The following is a 21,084-nucleotide window of genomic DNA, read 5'->3' as shown; positions in this document are numbered from 1 at the left end:
GATATAAACTTTGAACTTCAACAATCAATTTCACATTTTTTATGGTTTATAGACTAGATTCGTAATTAATTAACTTAAACACAAATACGTTTAAATCTTAATCAAGTTTTAAAAAAAGAAAAAATGAGTAGCCTTAAAAAAACTTGTTTTTTTAAAAAATTATCTTAAGAAATACAAAGACGGTTTGAAAAGAAGCATATTTTTTTAAAAATAATTATCAAACAGAAGTTAAATTTTTGAGTATGGTTATTGGTACGTATTTCTTTTAATTATAAAATAAAAATAAGATAAAATCACAAGTTAAGAATAGTTTTCAAAATCTTTGAAAAGAAAATATTGGGGGGCATACTTAGAGAGTAACATGTGTGTTGGACCTTTTGGTGGGACATATTAGAATCTCTTACACCCACTTGTGAGACAACATGTCTATTATAGTTAAGGTAATATCTCTTCTATATATAATATATATATAATATATATATATATATATAATATAGAGAGAAAAATATCTCTACTATTTAATTAATATCATAGTATGCTTGTTTTAGTTTATAATGTCACGTGATATCTTTTTCCTACTTCTACACACATTTTATTTTATTACGAGTTTTCTTATAATTAGAATACTAATGAAAGATTTAATCATAAAATCTACCATCTTTTTATCAACAAAAGTCTTATAGATCCCTATTAATTTAATCCATACATATATTATACCAAATTGACCACTACAATCATCACCATCGGCGTAATGTTTCTATTTTTTTATTTTGTTAAACAAAACAATCACAAAAGGATTATCTTGGACCAAAACGTATACCTACTACTAAATATTAGGTTAGTTTTTATGCCTTGAGTTCTTTCTATTTTAGTCTATAGACTTAAAAAAAAATGTTAAATTTATTAAATCAAAATTGAAGGAAAAAAGACATAAATTAATAGGAAAATGATTGAAAAAATTAATTGAAAGTAATTAAGAATAGAGAGAGCAAAATGATATTATAATGAGAAAATAAAATGGAACTAGGGTTACTTAAGATGTCATTGTCAGGCTTTTTGACGCAGGTTGCCAACTAATATTGCGCATGCTATTAACAAGGGTTTCTAATGGAGAGACCTACGAGAATTCATCCCCTAAAGAGGAAACATCCATTTTTCTTTTCTTAAAAAACCAACCTATTTATATTAAAATCAATTTCAAATCTGCAATTATTTACATTGTTTTTTGGAAGACAGCAATCTCAAGAAATGTCATTTCACTCAACAAAAACATTAATCTTATTCCTCCTTCAAATTATAAGACCCTTTTATTCATTTTTATCGCTAACTTTCAACTTTCTTTTTCACAGAATAAATACGTGAATCTATGCCATAATCTATGAACAAAAGTTAGAGTACAAAAATTGAAGGAGCAATTATAAATATAACAATCATACAAAAAATATTTGCAGATATAGCATAATGCAAAATAGTTTGTAAATATAGCAAAATTTAGCTTTTCCTTTCGAAATATATCAGTGGTATATATCATTAATAAGGGTCTACTAATATCACTAGTAGGAGTCGAATGGCAATAAACTATCACTAACATAATTGACTATATTGCAATTTTTTAATAATGTTGCTATACACTAAATTATTATCTCTAAAAGTGCTACATGATGCAGGTACCCAAAATTGAATATAGCATATGAATAAAATATAAAGGTATATAATGATGTGAGATATTGATTTAAAGAGTAGGGGGAAAAAAAAAAGTTAAAAATACCATTTTGATTGTATAGTTGGAAGATAGATGAATTTTAGTCATAGTTGTTTGAAGAAATGTTAAATTAAGTGTGTAGAAGTAATTTAAAAAATGGTTATTTATTAGTATTTTCATTATAAAATTATTAAGATATTGAGATATTATATTTGATGGTATGAAAAATATTATTATGGATAAAAAATAAAGTATAGAGATAGAGGAGAAGAGAATGAAAGAAGAAAAAAGAAGGGGGAAGAAAAGGAAAATGAAAAAGAAAGGAAAAGGTGAAAGGAAAGAAAGAGAAGAAGAGTGAATGATTTAAATGTGGGAGTCCCAATAAGCGTTTATACCTACCTTATTATGAATGGCCTGTCATCCTCGAGCCTTGTGTTTGTTCCCATGGTTGACTCCTCTTCTTCCCTCTCCTCCTTCTTCAAACTTCAAACTTCAAACCAATTTCTCTTTCTTTCTTTTCGATTTTGGATTTTACATTTCTTTGCCTTTCTTTTTCTTTTTTCCATATTTAAAATCAAGGAAGGTCATATGAATTTAAATATTACAATATTATACCACAAATCCCAACGTTAACTAACCCTGAAATGAAAATTAATTGAAAGGAAAGGAAAGGAAAGGAAAGGAAAGGAGTCACTGTCGCAATAAATCAGGGGTTGGGGTTTTATTGGATCGGAAACTGGAAGGGCATGTGATCAACTCTTAACTCCATTCCCAAAACTCAAAAAATCAAATCTTTCCGACTTTTTTTTTTTTTTCTTTTTATTTTTCCACCTTACTCTCTCATCTTTCTATTGTCAATTTCGGTTTCTATTTCTAACCATTTCATTCTTTTATTACCTTACAATTCCGTCACCATCCCCTCCTTTCATTTTCTCCTTTTTCCTTTCTCTTATTCAATGCCATTCCCTAACCATTCTTTTCTTCTTTTCTTATTCTATTTCCATATCATACTTTCATTACTTATATCAAATCTATATCCACTTTTCTATTTCTATTTTATTCAAAATCTTCCTTCTCTTTCTAATAATTATTTTCTTTTTTTCGTCAAGTAGCGTTCTAAACTCCAATACCATATTAGAGAAAACAATAACTCCTCAACCGCTATTAAAAAGAAAAAAAAAACTTTGAAAATATATAGATTTTGGTACGAGAAACAAATAAATCCATAGCATTCAATTAAAGGAGATGGGTACAAAAATCTTTTCCCTCAGTAATACAAATTAGACTACATTATTTTGGTAGGGGATCGAATAATGACCATCTCATTATTGTTTGTTAGTTTGTAACTATTGTTCCATTCTTTTTAATCACATTTTCAATAGCCTACAAAAGTTGACTCGTGTCTAAATATGTAGAGTTTTAATAGAAAGTGAGACAAATGTAAACCCTTACGAGCAAAACATATATGGTCCATGATTATTATTTAGTGAATATGGTTGATATATGCTTCATTGAAACCAAGTATAATAATAAATATTCACACAAAGGGAATCAATGTAGAATATAAAGTCCTAAATAGTATAAGAATAAATATTCACCAAAATCCAAATAAGTTCAAATAATGGCTTTAAGAAAACTTGGCACATGATCATAATGGAATTTATTATCATGTACAACACTTCAGAGAATGTCAGAAGGGAAGGTTTTGCCGTCATGAAAGCATTTTAGAGCCTCTAATTTGTTTGCTGTTGTGGGGAAAAAGAAGCTTTTATTCATCTGAAAAGGGTTTTGATATATTATTTTAGTTGGAAACAATTCAACAACCTTCACCATAAGAAGATTTTTTTCTTAAAAAAAATCTCTTTTGGTGAAGAAAGGATCGAATAGACTTTATAATTGAGAAGCTTGGAAGTCGGCTTATAAATTCTTAAAGAAATTTAATAAATCCATTCAATTATAAGTTTGTCCATACAAAAATTGAATTAACTGAATTTAAGATTCTTTTTTTATCGATAATTGAATATTTGATCTCGAAGTTGATATAATATAAATTTATATTAATTAATTAGCTATATTCACATTGACGAATTTAATAAATTCTTGAAGTTTTAAAGGTATAATATAGGTAAATGGATTTTTTATTTTTTTAAATCTAATATGCCTTTAAACTTTAAAACAAAATAATTCGTTTACATGCTAAACATTTTATTTTAATTAAGGAACCCATTAGTATTGAATTTTGTCTCTAATAAAATATTAAAATATATAAATTATTAAGATTAATTTAATTTTGTGTCTAATTAAACACTTCAATTTATTCCAAAATGATTTATTTTTTAAATTAAATACTTGAAAATATATTCCAAACACATTATTAATGTCATGTGGGTCCTTTCCAATTTTTTCTTAATATGTCAATATTTTGAAATTTACCTCTAAATTTTATAATCTATATCGTCAAAATATTAGGGGCACATGGGCTCTCGACTTATTAACTTCCCACGCTAATAGGCTCATATGACTTATTGACATCTAACTTTCTCTTATTCACCTCACCATTATTTTTTGCTTAATTTTTAAAATCTCCATGGACGGATTTTGCCATTCACTCTAATTTTCATTGTCTTTAAGGTTTTTTGTTTGTTTGTCGTACTAAAAGAAACTTTAGAATCAACGGAAACAAATCTTTATAAAAAAGAATTGAAGAGTAAATATCGGAATGTAATCCTAATTGTACAGTATAGTAAAACAATGCTGCAAAAAGGATCGAACTTATTTTTGTTCATCTGAATTGAAATTGATTTTTAAAAAGTTTTATAATATTCATAAAATAGTACAACCAAACTATATGGGAAAAAAAAAAAAAAGTTAACAAAAACCCAGAATACACTAAAAAACTTTACACTTCATAAATTAACCAAGCACTCCAAACATAAACATAGATAAATGCTTCCTAAGAATTAATTTATCAATTTGGTTTTCAACTTTCCCCAAAACTTCAAGATTTTTAATTGTAATAAAAATGGCTAACTAAAAATCATTTTGTGGAAATTAAAATCGAAAATTTTAGAAGATTAAAACCAAAGTGTGAAAAAAAAAAAAATTAAAAATAAAAATGGTAGTAGTACTTTTAAGGACATTTTGTAGAATAGAGGGATATTTTGAAGAAATAGGGTGGGGCCAAAAGTTTGAAGAGGCAGCTTAGGTTTCTTTTTAGGTAGGTAATCAAAGACTTAAGGAATCTTTCAAATCTTTCTTAGTAAGGAGGATACCTTTTCTTCGAGAGTTTTCTTAGGGTTTTGTCTAATAGCTTAGCTAGTGTGACCACATTTAGTTTCATCTTACTAACACTGTATTGGAAATTAAACCTAAGATTAAAAATTATATCTCAAAAACACTCATCTAATCCATATATACATTCAACTATTTAGTTGCTCCGTAAACTTTAATAACTTTTAAATGCTCAGCCTCCACCAATTTTTAATCAAAATTTTAAACCTTATTTAGTATTCAATTTTAGGTAACTAACTATCAATTAAAAGCTTTCCAATTTTTTTTTTTTCAGATTTTGTTAAAAATTTGTGTAGAACTTATAATTTATATCAAATTAAACTTTCGAATTTTCATTACCAAATCAATTTATACCCTTCATTTTCATTATTTTTCCTTCATTTCTAGATTTTGCTTGTAAAAGTATCTGAGAATATTAGCAGTACTGAAGCATAATTCTATTACTTTGCTTCTATGAAAAATAAAGCAGGAACTATATAGTTTTTCTTTTTCTTTTCTTTTCTTTTTATTTTTTTTTGAAATTTTTAAAAATACAAAAATAAGAGAAACTATTTACACAAAATAGCAAAATTTGATATTTTTTTTAATAAAAGTTGATAAAAATCTATCAGTATCTATCAATGATAGAAACTAATATAAGTCTATCATTAATACTATTTACTGATGGAAACTGATAGAAGTCTATCATTGATAAAGACTAATAGAAGTTTATCAGTGTCTATTAGTAATATAAACTGATAGAAGTCTATCAATGATATTATAGTGATAGAAACTAATACAATTCAATCACTGATAGATGCTGATAGAAGTTTATGAGTGTCTATCAGTGATTTTTTTTTGTTATTTCTGTAAATAGTTTGACATTTTTTCTATCTGTAAATATTTTTTTTTTTTTTGCCCTAGCCTTAATCACCTATTTACAATGATAAAATCTTTTTGGACAAATTATCAAAATCATCCTAAATAATGATAATAGTTGTAATTATTTTATCAAACTTTCAATCATACAAATTGAGTCACCAAATTTATATAAATGTTAAAATTGAACTATCAAACTTATAATAATTATAATAATTAGACATTCAAATTATAAAAAATGAACTCTCAAATTTATATAAGTGGTAAAATATTCTCCCATTATAACAATGGTAATTTTGTAATTTTTGAGAAGTTAAAAGGAGAATTAATGCAACTTTTAAGACTTGAAGGGTATTATTGAAATATGAGACATAACTTTGGGTAGTTTGTATAATTTGCCACTGAATATAAATTATATTTTTTTTTCTTTTTGATAAAAGAAAGCCATGTTAAAGTAAAACTTATAAATACGTATACACACAAGTAGTATAAAGTTGCATACATGAAGCAAACTAAAATGTACCAACAGATTGCCATGAAATTTGCTCTCATAAATAGATATGTATATATATTATATACACACACACAAAGATGCTAATATATGTTTATCAAGTTGATTTATCAATGTGACAATATTGCATACTCATGACGAATTATTGAGAATCAGAATAAACAGAGATGGGAAATTTTTTTCCCTTTAATTTCTATTCTCACACACTAACTTTATCAAAAGAATAAGGATTTCTTTTTAGCACAGACTTGACACAAAATCAAGATATTGGTTTCTAAATCTGAAAGGAACAAACATTATCATATAAAAAATATATATAAAGGAATAATGCGTTATTCTCAGTTATATTTATACTACAATAATTTTATTTTCTTAGTCCTTTTTCTGTACTTTTGATTCCATAATATACATAAATTACGAAACAACAACAATAATACACATGGTCTTCATCCTAGCTCAAATAATTAACCTCATAATTTAAATATAAAGTGTCATATTCTGATTCCCACATACTTCTTTTAGTATATTTCTTTCTGAATCACCTCCATTTGGTAAATATGACTATAAGAAAACTTTTTGAAGATTAGATTTTGAATTTTTATTTTTTATTTTTTTAATGTATTTTGTATCTGAAAGAAGGAGATATGATAATTTTAGAATATGAATTTTATTTTTAAATAGTTGGTATAGCTATGAATTTAATTAGAAATAAATCAGTTAACTTATAATGGTGAAAAAACTTATTATGGAATTAATTTTCCATGTTAACAAAAAAGTTATTTCTTGACATTTAAATTTTAGTATTTATTACTCTCTGTTTCTTTTTTTATTTTATTTATTTTTTAAAATAGTATTATTTCTTTTTTTATTTTTTCAAATATATCGAATACATAATTACACACCAACTTGAACATAACTCAATTGTTTAAGATATATATATTTTCAATTGAGAGGTCAAATCATCCAACCTTACTTAAAATCTCTCACCTATAATAAAAGGAGAGAAATTAAATTTACCTAAAATCTTAATCATAGTCAGACTTTACCTAATCTAGTCATATTCACTACGAGAAAAATAAATTACATAAAATAAATGACATAAATTAAGGAGACATTTGACTTATTAATTGTTATAATAAAAATAAAACAAAAATTTGACTTGTTAACATTCTACATGGAATTACAAAAAAGATTTAAAACACCCAAAAACACTCCTATAATTTTGAGAACACATATGCAAGAATGTAACCAATATAAACATTCAACATTTTACGATATTTGTTTTTGTTTTTTTTTTTTTTTTTTTTTTAAAGAAACACTTTACGGTATTATATTTGAACATTTCAATTTAAATTTAAAACGGGTAATCATTAACATTAGATTAAAAAAAGGTGGTAAAATATGAGGAAAAATCTGTAGAATCATTTTAATTGGGCAGTTAAGTAAAGAGTTTATGGTATTGGAGGAGGCAGCTTAAACTTAAAGCAACATATTACAATTAGATTAGATCATAATCCCTAAGATAAGTAGGGCAATTAAGGTGATAATTAATTGACTCATCGAGCTTTGTACCAAATTCCCAATATAATGGCTTAATTATGGATAACTCGACAGCCAACCCTTAATTTTGATTGGGCTTCTCCTCTTCTTCTTCTTCTGGCTAATTATTTGTGTTAGCACCATAAATCGGCAGTCAACCCAAAATGATGGCCTACTTTAGTTAAACCTTTTAATTATCATTATAAAAGTTCTGCTGCTTTAGGCGTTCAGGTACGAAACAGTTTCATAATCAAATTTTTATTTTAATATTTAGATTATTTTATAATACCATTTTGAGTTTGTTCAATTCTAATCGATACACTTTAATAAAATTTTAATTTAGTCTCTTTAAATTAATTTTTTATCAAAATTGGTTAAATAATAATAATAATAAATTTCATGATAAAAAAAATCAAATATATGAATATGTTTCTAAAACTTAGAGTGTGATGTTTGAAAAAATCAACAATAACTAGTGGCTAAAGTTAAGATTCATTGAAAGATAAATTATAAATTTGGTTCCTATGATTTGAAGAATGCTAGAATGTAATCTCTATGGTTTGATTAGATCTTAATAAATGATCCTTATGGAGTTTTACATGGACTATTTATGAAAGTTTTATCAAGCCATAAAAACTAAAATGTAATTCTTAAAACTATGTTGACTAAATTTTAACTTTATTTAAATCATAGGAACCAAATTTAGAATTAAACAAATCTTAATTCGGCCCAAAATAATACTTCAACCTAATATATATTATCATATTTAGTTAAAGTTTAATTAAAGTTTAAGCAATCCAATAGGTAGATTTTTTTCTTTAATTATTGAATTCAAACTTAATGAATTCTTGGTCGACAAAAAACACGTTAATTTGTTTAATACTATTCAAGTTGACATCTTAAAAAAAAAAAAAAAACAAACAAAACTTTGAATTACCTTTGTCATTCATACTCTGAAAAAATAAATAAATAAAATAGCTTTGTCATATCATAGCATATGAATAAAAAAAGAAAATAAAATGAATATGAGGTCATATTATACCAAAAAAAGAAGAAGAAAGAAAATAGGAGGAAAGGAAGGCAAGGTTTTCGGCGAAGAACATAACCTTTGGGAACACTCATCATTGAAATTTGGTCGTTGATTTGACAACCCACCTCCGCATACACACTCTTAAACATTGATTTTCTTCTTTGAATGGGCCATCACCACAAATAAGACATATTCATTTCTTTTTTTCCAAATTTCAATTGAGTTTGAGTTACTTAATCTCAATGATTGTTAATTATAAGAACAAAAACAATAAACACCCTTCAATTTTAATAATTCCATATTATTGGAAAAAACAACCCTCTCGTCTATCGCATGAATAAGCATAAAATAATAATAGAGAAATTAAACAAAAACAATAAAATTAGTAACACAATAATTTATGCAGAAAAATACTAACTTGAAGAAAACCCATGGCTCACCAGACATAAATCCACTATGTAAAAAATTGTTACAATCACACGTAATATTCTCTCCCATATCCAAATTATAAGAGTATTCTCTCAAAATTGTTGACTATTCACATATTTTTTCTACTCTCTAACTAGATAATACAAAAAGGAAATTAATTAGAGTTTACGCATTAAGCTTAAAATGTTTTTAACTAGGACAACTTGAAACTAAAGGTATGAACTCCTTTTATAGGCTTTGAGCCTAGACATATTATTCAGTTTAATCGATGTGAAGCAAACTACACTTCTAATTTTTATTTTTATTTTTATTTTTTTTTAGAACACGACCTAACTTAAATTAGTTGACATTATGTAATTAAAAAGAAAGGCACTTTACAAGAGAGAGAGCAAGAAGACAGAGTTGGAAATAAGGAGGGGGCCACACATAAGGGATATTGTGGATCAACTTTAGGGTTTTGCAGTGAAAAAAAGAAAGAAGAAAAAGAATGGGTCAGGGCCCAATTAATGTAAGAAATAAGTGTGAGCCAAAATGAATGAATGAAATCCCACTCTATAAGAATTGGTGCTATTGGGCCATCCCCATCCACAAGCTTAGATCCTATTCTTCAACCTTTCACTGTATTTGATTCTTCTCATACTCCCAACTCCTTTTTTAGGGATCTGGACTCGATGCTAAGAAATACTCTCTCATTATCAAAAATTACCAAATATCATAATTTCTAACTCATCTATGGCTACCTTGAAAGTAAATTGGATGTCATCCCCAACAATTCTATTGGGTCTCTCTTATTAATAATTGGTTAGTTCATGTGATCTTCAATTCAGCATTACAGCTCAAGCTTCTCTTTTTCCTATTAAAACATTTATGTTATTTAGAATTATGATCCGAAGATAAGTTAGATTAATTGTATTTTAATAACTATTCTAAAATATATACTATGTCAACAATTGATTCACATGCTAACAAAATTTCAATAATAACAATAATAGTTGCTTTTATAATCATAATGTTGGATTTATAGTTTCGTTACTCCTCTATTTTATTATAAACATTCTTGCAACCAGTCCATGCTATGGTTGATAGTTCCGGTGAAGTCTATTTTTTCGAGAGAACAAGTATATAATTAGGGGAATAAAATGTCAACTTAAACATAGTTCAATTGATTAAGTCATATATCATCAACCAAAAGGTCAAAGATTCAAATTTTCACCCACTTAATAGTTTAATTTATACAATGCCCATAATTCAAGGGTATAGATTGACTTTTTCCCTTGAGAATCAATTATTATTATTTTTTAGTTTGAATATATTATTAGAGTGTAGACTAAAACTATGTAGATGGTTCAATCCACACCCCCACATTGTAGCTTGTTTTATGGACACAAGCTCAACTAGCAACCATGTATTATATTATTCTATATTTTATAAATTTGGCATCTTAGTTATCTACTAAGAAAAGCTCTAACTAGTTACTTGATCATTGAATTATTTTTCATGGATTCCTTATATAAAATATTAAAATCTCAAATTGGGTTTAATAATAATATTATTATTTAAAATTAATTGTTTAATAAAAATCTTAAAATAGATGCTAGCTAGAAACTCTTTTCAGACCACCTGATGTAATTTTAAAAAGAAAAAGGGAAAAGAAGAAAAAAAAGGGACAAATGGGAGATAAAGACATGCAATACATGCAAGGAAAGTAGGAGACGAAAGAGGAGGAGGAGAGAATGGATGTAAACTGTGCCAATTCCAATGATATGGCCAATTCCAATTGTCCCTTTACAAAAACTTTTGTTGTCTCCGAGTCCTTTGGATCTTGGAACCTTCCAAATTTAGAATCCCTTTGTCTCTTCCACAATTCCCTTTCTCATGTTTCTCTGTCCTCTTCCCATATTATTCCATCCCTTCTCACTCACCACACCCAAACTCCAACTTGTACAGTTTCATTTTCCTTCTCTCCCAATGGCTCTCGGAAGGCCTCGTAGTAGCAAGAGATCATCCTCCTCTTCTTCCTATGCTTCCACCGTTACAACCGTCGTCTTCTTAGCCTTATGTGTTCTTGGAGTATGGATGCTCACCTCCAACTCCGTCGTTCCCCCGCAAACCACCACTCGCACTTCTTCTGACTCCTCCTCCACCTCCACCATTGCCACCACGACTGACTTTACATCTTCCTCCGATGAACCCCAACTACTCCCTAAATCCGAGGATAAGGAGGCCACTCCTGCCTTCGAGGATAATCCTGGTGATCTCCCTCTTGATGCTATTAAATCTGACGACAGCGTTAATATTGTTAGCGACGATGCCAAATCTCAAGAGGACCACTCCAAGGACAATGCCAATGATGGGCAAGGATCTAGAGATAGCAATGAGGCTCAATTGTCCGAAGAGAGCACATTGACTCAAAACCAACAAGTGGAAGCAACCCAAAAAATTGAGGAGAAAGTAGACATGGGAGGGAGCCAAGAACAAAATGCTAATTTATCTGATCAAAGCAATGAATCCACAGAGCGTGCGGAATCTGATAATAGTAAATCCAATGATACACCGTTGGAAACTAATGCTCAAGAACAACAACAAGTACAAGAAGAGCCCGAAAACAATGCAAATCCACAAGAAATCCAAGCAGAAATTGCAAACGTAGAGCAGCAACAAGCAACTGATGTCCCAGAAATCAGTGGAGACTCTCAAAATGATCGACCGAAACTTGAAACTGAAGGTGAAAAAAACCCACAAGAACCTGAAATTCATAACCAGGACGATGACAAATCCCAACAACAAATACAACAGCAACAAGAACAAGACAACTCAAACACGAGCAACATTGAAGAAACTACCTCGTCTGACCAAAATCAGCCACGAAAGAGACGCCGGCACAACAAAAAGGCAACCGAGGATCAAGAATCACAACAAACAGAATCCAAGGAGAGCCAAGAAGCCCCAAAGGACACAAAAACAGAAATCAAAGTGGAAGAGACGACCACAGCAGTGTCACTTGAGACCTCGGGGATACCGAAAGAGTCGAAGGAGTCCAAAAAGTCGTGGTCAACACAAGCGGCACAATCAGAGAACGAGAAGGATCGTCGGCGGGAAGAATCAAGCACTGATGGCAGCATCTATGGGTACACATGGCAGTTATGCAATGTCACAGCGGGACCTGATTACATCCCCTGTCTGGATAACGAGAAAGCAATTAAGCAATTACGTACTACAAAACACTTCGAGCACCGAGAGAGACACTGCCCGGAGCAGGGACCTACCTGCCTGGTCTCACTCCCAGAGGGTTACAAAAGATCCATTGAATGGCCTAAAAGTAGAGACAAGGTAATATATAGATAGATGAAATTGTGATTTGTGATTAGTCCTTCATGAACCCCTCTGAATTGGATCATATCAATACTTGTCTGTGTTTGTGGATTGCCACAGATTTGGTACCACAATGTCCCACACACTAAGCTTGCCGAAGTGAAAGGCCACCAAAATTGGGTCAAGGTCACTGGCGAGTTCTTGACTTTCCCCGGCGGTGGCACCCAGTTCATCCACGGCGCTCTGCACTACATAGATTTTCTTCAACGGGTAAAATAAAATGATCTCAGACGAGGCTTCAAAATCAAATTCCCTATTTGATTTCAGTATTAGATTGCAATATAAACTAAGATATAAAATGGTTGCAGTCGGTACCAGATATTGCCTGGGGGAAGAGGACAAGAGTGATACTGGATGTAGGCTGTGGAGTTGCTAGCTTCGGCGGCTTTCTCTTTGAAAAAGATGTGCTTACAATGTCGTTTGCTCCGAAAGACGAGCATGAAGCTCAAGTCCAATTTGCCCTTGAGAGGGGAATTCCGGCCATTTCTGCTGTCATGGGCTCACAGCGTTTGCCATTTCCAAGCATGGTTTTTGATATTATTCATTGTGCTCGATGTAGAGTGCCTTGGCATGTAGAAGGTTATATAATCAATCATGGATTTCTCTGTCTTCATAATTTGTAATTACAAACTTTATAGTTAGGTAAACAATACCTTTTTTCCCCGGATGATTTAGGTGGAATGCTTCTCTTAGAATTGAACCGAGTGCTGAGGCCAGGGGGGTTTTTTGTTTGGTCTGCAACTCCCGTGTACCAGACCCTGGAAGAAGACGTTGAGATTTGGAAAGGTAAGTAAATAGGCGAGAAACCAAACATGTTTAACAAACAAGTGAAGCGACTACCACGCTCATGGGTTTTTTCTTTTCTTCTTCAGAAATGTCCGCTTTGACCAAGTCCATGTGTTGGGAGCTTGTGACAATTCAGAAGGACAATCTCAACTCCATTGGGGCTGCCATTTACAGGAAACCAACCTCAAACGAATGCTATGAACAAAGAAAACACAAACGTCCCCCCATGTGCAAAAACGATGACGATCCGAACGCAGCATGGTAAGCAAGCATCAGGGATATCTTGAGCTCTGTTTTCTTCAATGGTTTTAGTTGTTGATGGGATTGATTTGATTTGAATTGGACTTCCAATTTCAGGTACGTGCCACTGCAGGCATGCATGCACCGCGTGCCGGTTGACAATGCCGTGAGGGGAAGCAGCTGGCCAAAACAATGGCCTCAGAGGTTGCAAGCACCACCTTACTGGCTAAACAGCTCCCAGATGGGGGTTTATGGAAAACCAGCTCCTCAAGATTTCTCAACTGATTATGAACATTGGAAAAGAGTTGTGAATAAAACTTACCTGAATGGATTAGGCATAAATTTGTCCAACATTAGAAATGTAATGGATATGAGATCTGTTTATGGCGGGTAGGTGTAGTTCATTCTGTTTCTTCTCAGCTCACCCACAAAACTTTTACTTTTTACTGGAAACGTTTCAACATCTAACATCATGTAAACATTGTCCTTGCAGGTTTGCAGCAGCCCTGAGAGACCTTAAAGTTTGGGTAATGAATGTGGTGAATATTGACTCTCCCGATACACTTCCTGTGATCTACGAGCGTGGTCTCTTTGGGATTTACCATGATTGGTGTGAATCCTTCAGCACTTATCCAAGAACATATGATCTACTACACGCTGATCATCTTTTCTCAAAATTGAAAAAGAGGTAGTAGAGATACTTACTGGAGTCCTCCATTTCTATGTTCTTTTAAGCTTCTCGTGCACAGATAACGACCACCTTTTCTCTTATATAGGTGCAAACTACCTCCTGTCTTGGCAGAGGTCGATCGAATAGTAAGACCTGGAGGCAAATTGATCATCCGAGATGAGTCCAGCACGATTGGAGAAGTGGAGAATTTGTTGAAGTCTCTCCATTGGGAAGTTCACTTGACCTTCTCCAGAAACCAGGAAGGGCTGCTGAGTGCTCAGAAAGGCGATTGGCGACCAGATACTTATGCTGAGTCTTCCTGATTTTGTAGACAAAACAGCATCCCATTCTAATAAGATTACCCCCTAGAGAGATTTGTAGACCAGCTAGAATCTTCGGAAGAGTTGCAGTAGGCAATATAGGAACATACCCCTCGCTTGCAATCAGCTGCTTGCAAACTGCGAGAACTAGAGAGAGCGGGAGAGATTTGGTCCACAAATTGTTAGAATTATCCATAAAGTTGAAAATCATTACAAACTATTGTATTTTGATACCCTACGTGGAAGAAAATATATTTTAAGTTAATTTGTTCGTTCCAGCTTCTTGGAGAACTATAAGTACTTTGTCTCTACTGCATATCTGGTTCTTCTTCTAAACAGAAGCTCATATTGCTGGCTAATTTACTAATCAGAAGCTCACGCCTTAATTAAATAGCTGAAATTTTCTTTGAAGATTATTTTATCACGAACATTGGAATACTCTAATTCCAACTTATGAAGAAAATTCATCTTCAATTTGTGTGTTACTACTACATTGATGAGACACAGCCAAAGCGATACAATATCCAAATCAAACACCTTTTCACCATGGTTTCAAATAATGAAAAGGAAAAAAAGCAGATTCTCATTAAAGTAGAGGGAGAAATTTGCAACAGGCTTCTCTGTTGCAGAGTAAAAACGAATAACAAATACTATCAAAAGTTTTCACGAAGTTAAAATTCATCTACACAGCTTATGTAGCTCAAGTTCAATAAATACGTGATTTATCGTTCCAAGAAGGCAATCAACTTGAAGCCAGAAGTTTCTGCAACTGACCACTAGCAACTGCGGCTTTCAGATCTGCAAAAAAAAAAAAAAAACATGAAATTTACTCCACTGAAAAAGACGTAGAAATCTTTAGAATAATTAAGGAGCCAAGAGAGACTCACCATCAGAGCCACCAATGTGCTTGCCATTCACAAAAATCTGAGGAACAGTGCGCTTTCCTGTCAGGTCTAGTAGAACACTCTGAATTTGAGATCCATCATCTACATGTAAATCCGATACCCATTTACATCGTCACGAAAATCCTTCTTCAAACAATTATTAATATTTGCAAACGATCAACAAAATTAAACAGAATAAATACCTCGAAGATCAAGCTCCACAACCAAAGGTTTTTCATGGAGTTCACTGAACATACGTTTGGCACCCAAGCAATATCTTCCAGAAGAATAAAACAACAAATTGAATATTAGTCGCTTAATTATTATCACCACATTTTTGTAGGTTTTGAGTTTTTGTGTAGGAAGATTCCTTCTTTCCATTTTAGGAGAAGCAAAAAGCAAATTTCACTGATAAATGAAATTACAAAAGCGGGAGAGAGAAAAGAAAACTATTGCAGTCGGAAGTTGGAAAACAAGAATCGGGAGTCTCGTTCATTACAAAACACAATCAGTTCTTTGAAATATTAAACTGCAACCTTAAGCTAACATAAAGCAATCTCCATTATCGTCTCTTCAAGAAAGGCAGGGTATCGTACAACCAGGAAGACTAAACAGTGCAAAGAATCCAACCGTAATGCTGATCCCAGAATCCAATTGAAAAGATTGCATAAGTGAACAAACAATTTTGATGTTACAATTTACAAAAGCAAGCAATCAAAATGCCATGCCAACCAGATTACTAGAGGCTCATTGCACAAAGCAGGAATTTTAACAACACAATTTATCTGAATAGTAAACGAATTCGGGTCTATTTGAAACTTTTTTTCCCCCAAACAGCCGTACTTAAGAACTTTAAAAGCAAACATTTAAAAAAAAAAAAAAAAAAAGTTTCAACGCACAGCCGACTACAGCGATATTTCCATCAGTCAAGACTCACTGATCATTGGAAACCGGTAAGCTAGAAACCACCAAGAACCGGGGGGGGGGGGGGGGGGGGGGGGGGGGGGGGGGGGGGGGGGGGGGGGGGGGGGGGGGGGGGGGGGGGGGGGGGGGGGGGGCACTCGTATCTATATCCATTTCTCGAAAATCCGAGAATCGCTAATATTAGAATTTCAGGTTCATTAGCAGCAACAACTCATTAAAATAATGATTGATTGATTGATTACTATGTGTAGACATACTGCAATGAACCCACCGAATGAAGCAGGAAATGGCAAAAAGAAAAAAGAATGAAGCGTATGTTTGTGTAACAAAAAAGGAAGAGAGACGAGGAGAACATACGGGCAGTAGGATTTGGAGAACATAGCAATCCTGTTAGAGTAGATGACGTTGTGAACGAAAGCGGAAGTGGAAGTGGCAGCTTCAACTCCGGTAAGCCCATCTCTCGGCGAAAGGCCGGAGAGGGTGATCACCGCCACAACCAGAGTCAACTGAAACTGAAATCCCCGCAACACCATCCTCCAAAATTACACACAATCCTTCCACCCCCAAATCTTCATATATGTATTATGAGGCCCATTGGGCCTACTGGGCCTTTTTAACGGATCAACACCGTCTTTCTGTTTCTCCCGTACGTAACGTAACCGACCGCTCAGCTCTTCCCCCACTAATTCATGAATATGATGTAACAAATTTTAATTAAAAAAAGGAAAAATAACGAAAAGATATTTTAAGTCCCTTTCGATCAAGATTATTGGCTCAGCTTTTTTCTTTTTTCTTTTTTCTTTTTCAAAGCGAAATTAAAGAACTATAATTGTTTGAGTGATAAAAATCAATGTCATTAGGTGCAGTGTGTTGAATCAATTAAAAAGGTTCATAATTTTGAAAGAAAAATAACATTTCAATTAACTCGAAAATTATAATAATCGAATTCAATAGTCAACAACCTCGTGCCGTGCCATGACATATGATTTGTGAAGAATCGTTCTTATGGAAACAGATACAGATACACATCGATTTCTCATAAAATCAAGCTACAATAAACGGATTCGGATACAGATTCAATTTGAAATTCAGTGAGTTTACAACAAGACACAGATTGAAATACAGATTTATAAAACTAGGGCTCGAATTGAAATCTCAAGATTTGGTCGCCGAACCTTTCTCGCAAAGCTTGTTGTAATCTTCAAGCTCTTCGTAATATATGTCCCACACACATCGAACGCATCCACTCCCACAACAATCCCCCGGCAACGGCTTCTCCGGCGGTGGTGGCAATTTCACGTTCTTCTCTTTCTTTTCTTTCTTCTCCGTACCTTTCTCCTTCGAATCAACTGATGATTGCATTTCTCTGGTTCCCTCACTTGCCATGATCGAATTAGGGTAAATTCTTGGCGATTGGAAATTGGGAATTATTTTAGCAGGGACTCGTCTCATAGCCCAGGGGAGATGCGGCCGCACATACTCTGGCCTTAATTGGCGAAGACAATTTGAATTGAGATTCGACAAAGAAGACAGAAAAAGAGAAGTCGGAGTGAAATTTTGCTCGATTAATTTCATCAAAAGAATAGATCTCCCCGACAGCCAATTGTAGCTTCTTTTCGTCGGAAGGGTCAAACTCGATCAAAATTGGATAATTGAAAACCGGTGCGCCCTAATAATCCGCATCAAACCCGACATGTCGCCGCCCTGAGTTTCAATTGGGCCGGTGGCCCACTTCCAATTTGCCAGCCCAAATCCAGAAAAAATGGGTTGTTGAGAAAAAAAAAAAAAAAAAAAAAAAAAAAAAAAAAAAAAGGTATATTAGATTAGGAAATTTTTTGTTTTTTTTTTTTTTTTTTTTTTTTTTAAAAAAATTATAAATAATTAGATATGTATCATTTTTTAAAAATAATTGCATATATAAAATATTTAGAAGATTCGGTTGAATTTTTTTTTATTCTTAAAATAACCTTCTCAAGCCTACGTCTTCATGCTCACGTCTCTGTTCTTTTTTTCATCTTTGTTGTGTTCTTCATGCACGATTTTTAGGTAGGCTTCTCCATTCTCCTGCTTGCATCTATCTTCTTTCCCTCAAGCTCATGCGCGTTTTTCAGGTATGTTTTCTTCATTCTTCGTTGTGCAATTTTGAGAGGAACAATTGATCAATTTTTTACTCGCGATTTAGTATTTCTCATCCTCTCAGTTTTTTTTTTAATCTAATTTCGTTTCATCCTTTACTCATGTCATTCTTTCTCTCAGGTCTAGGTCACAATTCTTCCTCAATTTTTGGATTCGGTTCATCTAGGTTTTTTAATTTGTTTTAATTGTATTGTTTTAGGTTTTATTGATGTTTAATTGAAGTATGTTGATGTTATTATTCGATTTGATGATTTCTACAAGTTTCATCTACTTTAATTTTTCTTTTGAGGCTTCATGAGTTAATTTTTGTTTTGATTTATATTTAGACTTTTTTTAATCAGTCATGAACTTCCTAATCATTGATATTAGTCTACTATTAGTAGATACATATCGGAGTTTATCATTGATAGATACTGTTTTCTATTTACTATACTAGTCTATCAATGTTATGAGTTTAATTTGCGTTTCTTGCAGTGATTTGGAAATTTGATTAAGCTTATAGCAGTGGTGTTTCGTAATGGATAGTGGGATGATAAACATAATTACTTGAATTACAAGACTAAAGGTGTATTGATTGATGAGATTATGTGTTTTGAGAATTTTGTGAGTTTGATATTAAAGGAAATTCAATTGGATGCATCTATTTCTTCAATACAATTATCGATCTTATTGGATTTGGTATCAATGGTATTCAAACTGTGGTTGAAATTCACTTTTTTTGCTATGTCATGCACTATTTTTTACCTTTTTTCATGTCCATTGTCTTCTTCCTCATTCTCTTCAATCTTTTGTAAATATTATATAAGTATATCAATGAAAAAAATTGTAGAAACTATCAATATACTTTTTCCATGATATAGTTATCACTGAAAAAAGATTAAAAGAACTACATGTTGTTACTGTTGGACTCCAATAAAAAATGACAGTATTCTATCAGTGATAGAAACCTATAATTGATAGACTTTGGTGACCAGCACACTTGAAGTCTAAAAAAATACACTAGCAATAACCTACTATTGAACTAGATGGATACCTCTTTTTCCTTAGCAATAGTGATTTCTTCTATTTCATTTTCTTTATCACAATTTTATTCAAGTTTTTGTAGATATTAGTATACCAATAAAAAATGAAAATGTTGTCAGTAAACTTTATATAGTCTATCACTGAAAAAAAAAAAAAAGTAAAAAAACTAGAAGACTTTAATACTTTTACCTTTTTCTCCTTGGCATAAGTAGTTGCATATTCAACTACTTTATCAATATTAGCATCAACATCAACATCTGTCATTTCTAGATTCAATGATGGAGGATAATTCTTTTCTAAGGACTCTTGAAATTATCTTTCACTTTGACATTTGTGTGAGACCTTCTGCTTTACAATTTCTATTAGAGAATGTACCAAATTGAGAATCTCCTTTTGTCCCTTTTTAAGATCTTCAAAATCTTCTTTGTGTTGCCTTTTTAGACCCTCAATATCTTCTTGTAGAGAAGATATTCTTTCTCTAATCTTTTTTTTTAATCTTTTTCTGCAACATATTCTCTTTCCTCCAATCTTTTCTTCTCCATCTCCAGAAAGTTTTTGAAGTACTCTAATGATATTTCTTCTTCTGATGCAACAATAGGAACTATAGAAAGTTGAAAACATATATTTAATTAGTATTTTATATAGAATACCTTCTTTTTATGAGATTTGAAATACTCGGATAATCATAATTAGGAGTTATCAGTGACATAGTCTAATGAGATCATATCAGTGATATGGGCTTATCACTGATAGACCCTATTATTGATAAACCAATATCACTAATATCGTCTATCTATCTGTGATATATGCTATAATATTGGTCTATCATTGATAAACTATGTCATTGATAGACTCTTTCCCTAAGTAATTTGAGTGTTTTAATAGATATAATACTTCTATCACTAATATTTATCTATCACTGATAGACCAATATATTTGATAGACTTGTATCATAATTACTAATGGAAAAATTAGAAACTTTCATTTCGTTCCGAGAAGACGTTGTCATTAAGATCTTACCAATCTAGTTGTTTTATTGTTTCCCAATTCAAGATTCTTGGAAAACTATTTCCTATTCTTTTTGCAAACCCCTCAAAAGGTTTAGGAAGTATTTCATATGTTCAATAAGTTAAAACTATGTGAAAGCCTTGCAGATAGGCAGCTGGTTTTAATTTAGTCTTAATATATTTCGTAAAAAGTTCTATGGTAAAACTATAAGATACTCTTCCCCATGGATAATTCCTAAACTTCTCCTCATTATTTAACATCTTAACATGCTTCCGATCCAAACAATTATGAGGTTATATTGAAATCAACAAGTTTTCCAGCAAATGAAGATCGACAAGTTTTGCTATTTTTCTTTCATCAC

At 31.7% G+C, this 21,084-nt stretch overlaps 3 protein-coding genes across 3 annotated transcripts; 1 reads left to right on the top strand and 2 right to left on the bottom strand.

Annotated features, from left to right (window-relative positions):
* Positions 1-10,899: 10,899 nt before the first annotated feature.
* LOC120072950 (probable methyltransferase PMT27) lies at positions 10,900-15,066 on the top strand. Its single transcript, XM_039025485.1, has 8 exons — positions 10,900-12,690; positions 12,793-12,942; positions 13,041-13,311; positions 13,408-13,518; positions 13,605-13,779; positions 13,876-14,148; positions 14,252-14,446; positions 14,535-15,066. Exons 1-8 carry the CDS (start codon positions 11,236-11,238, stop codon positions 14,749-14,751), a joined length of 2,847 nt encoding a protein of 948 aa, XP_038881413.1. The 5' UTR covers positions 10,900-11,235; the 3' UTR covers positions 14,752-15,066.
* Positions 15,067-15,275: 209 nt separating this feature from the next.
* LOC120072948 (glutaredoxin-C3) lies at positions 15,276-17,128 on the bottom strand. Its single transcript, XM_039025484.1, has 4 exons — positions 16,914-17,128; positions 15,836-15,909; positions 15,636-15,734; positions 15,276-15,546 (listed from the first exon to the last, which is right to left on the bottom strand). Exons 1-4 carry the CDS (start codon positions 17,087-17,089, stop codon positions 15,491-15,493), a joined length of 405 nt encoding a protein of 134 aa, XP_038881412.1. The 5' UTR covers positions 17,090-17,128; the 3' UTR covers positions 15,276-15,490.
* On the bottom strand, positions 17,063-18,238 carry LOC120072947. Its single transcript, XM_039025483.1, has 2 exons — positions 17,732-18,238; positions 17,063-17,238 (listed from the first exon to the last, which is right to left on the bottom strand). Exons 1-2 carry the CDS (start codon positions 18,129-18,131, stop codon positions 17,099-17,101), a joined length of 540 nt encoding a protein of 179 aa, XP_038881411.1. The 5' UTR covers positions 18,132-18,238; the 3' UTR covers positions 17,063-17,098.
* Between the last annotated feature and the right edge of the window lie 2,846 nt (positions 18,239-21,084).

This window comes from Benincasa hispida, chromosome 3, assembly GCF_009727055.1.
Source record: "Benincasa hispida cultivar B227 chromosome 3, ASM972705v1, whole genome shotgun sequence".
In the NCBI taxonomy this organism is placed as follows: Eukaryota; Viridiplantae; Streptophyta; class Magnoliopsida; order Cucurbitales; family Cucurbitaceae; genus Benincasa; species Benincasa hispida.
The sequence above is the reverse complement of the archived record's forward strand: the minus strand, read 5'-3'. Positions and strand labels throughout refer to the sequence as shown.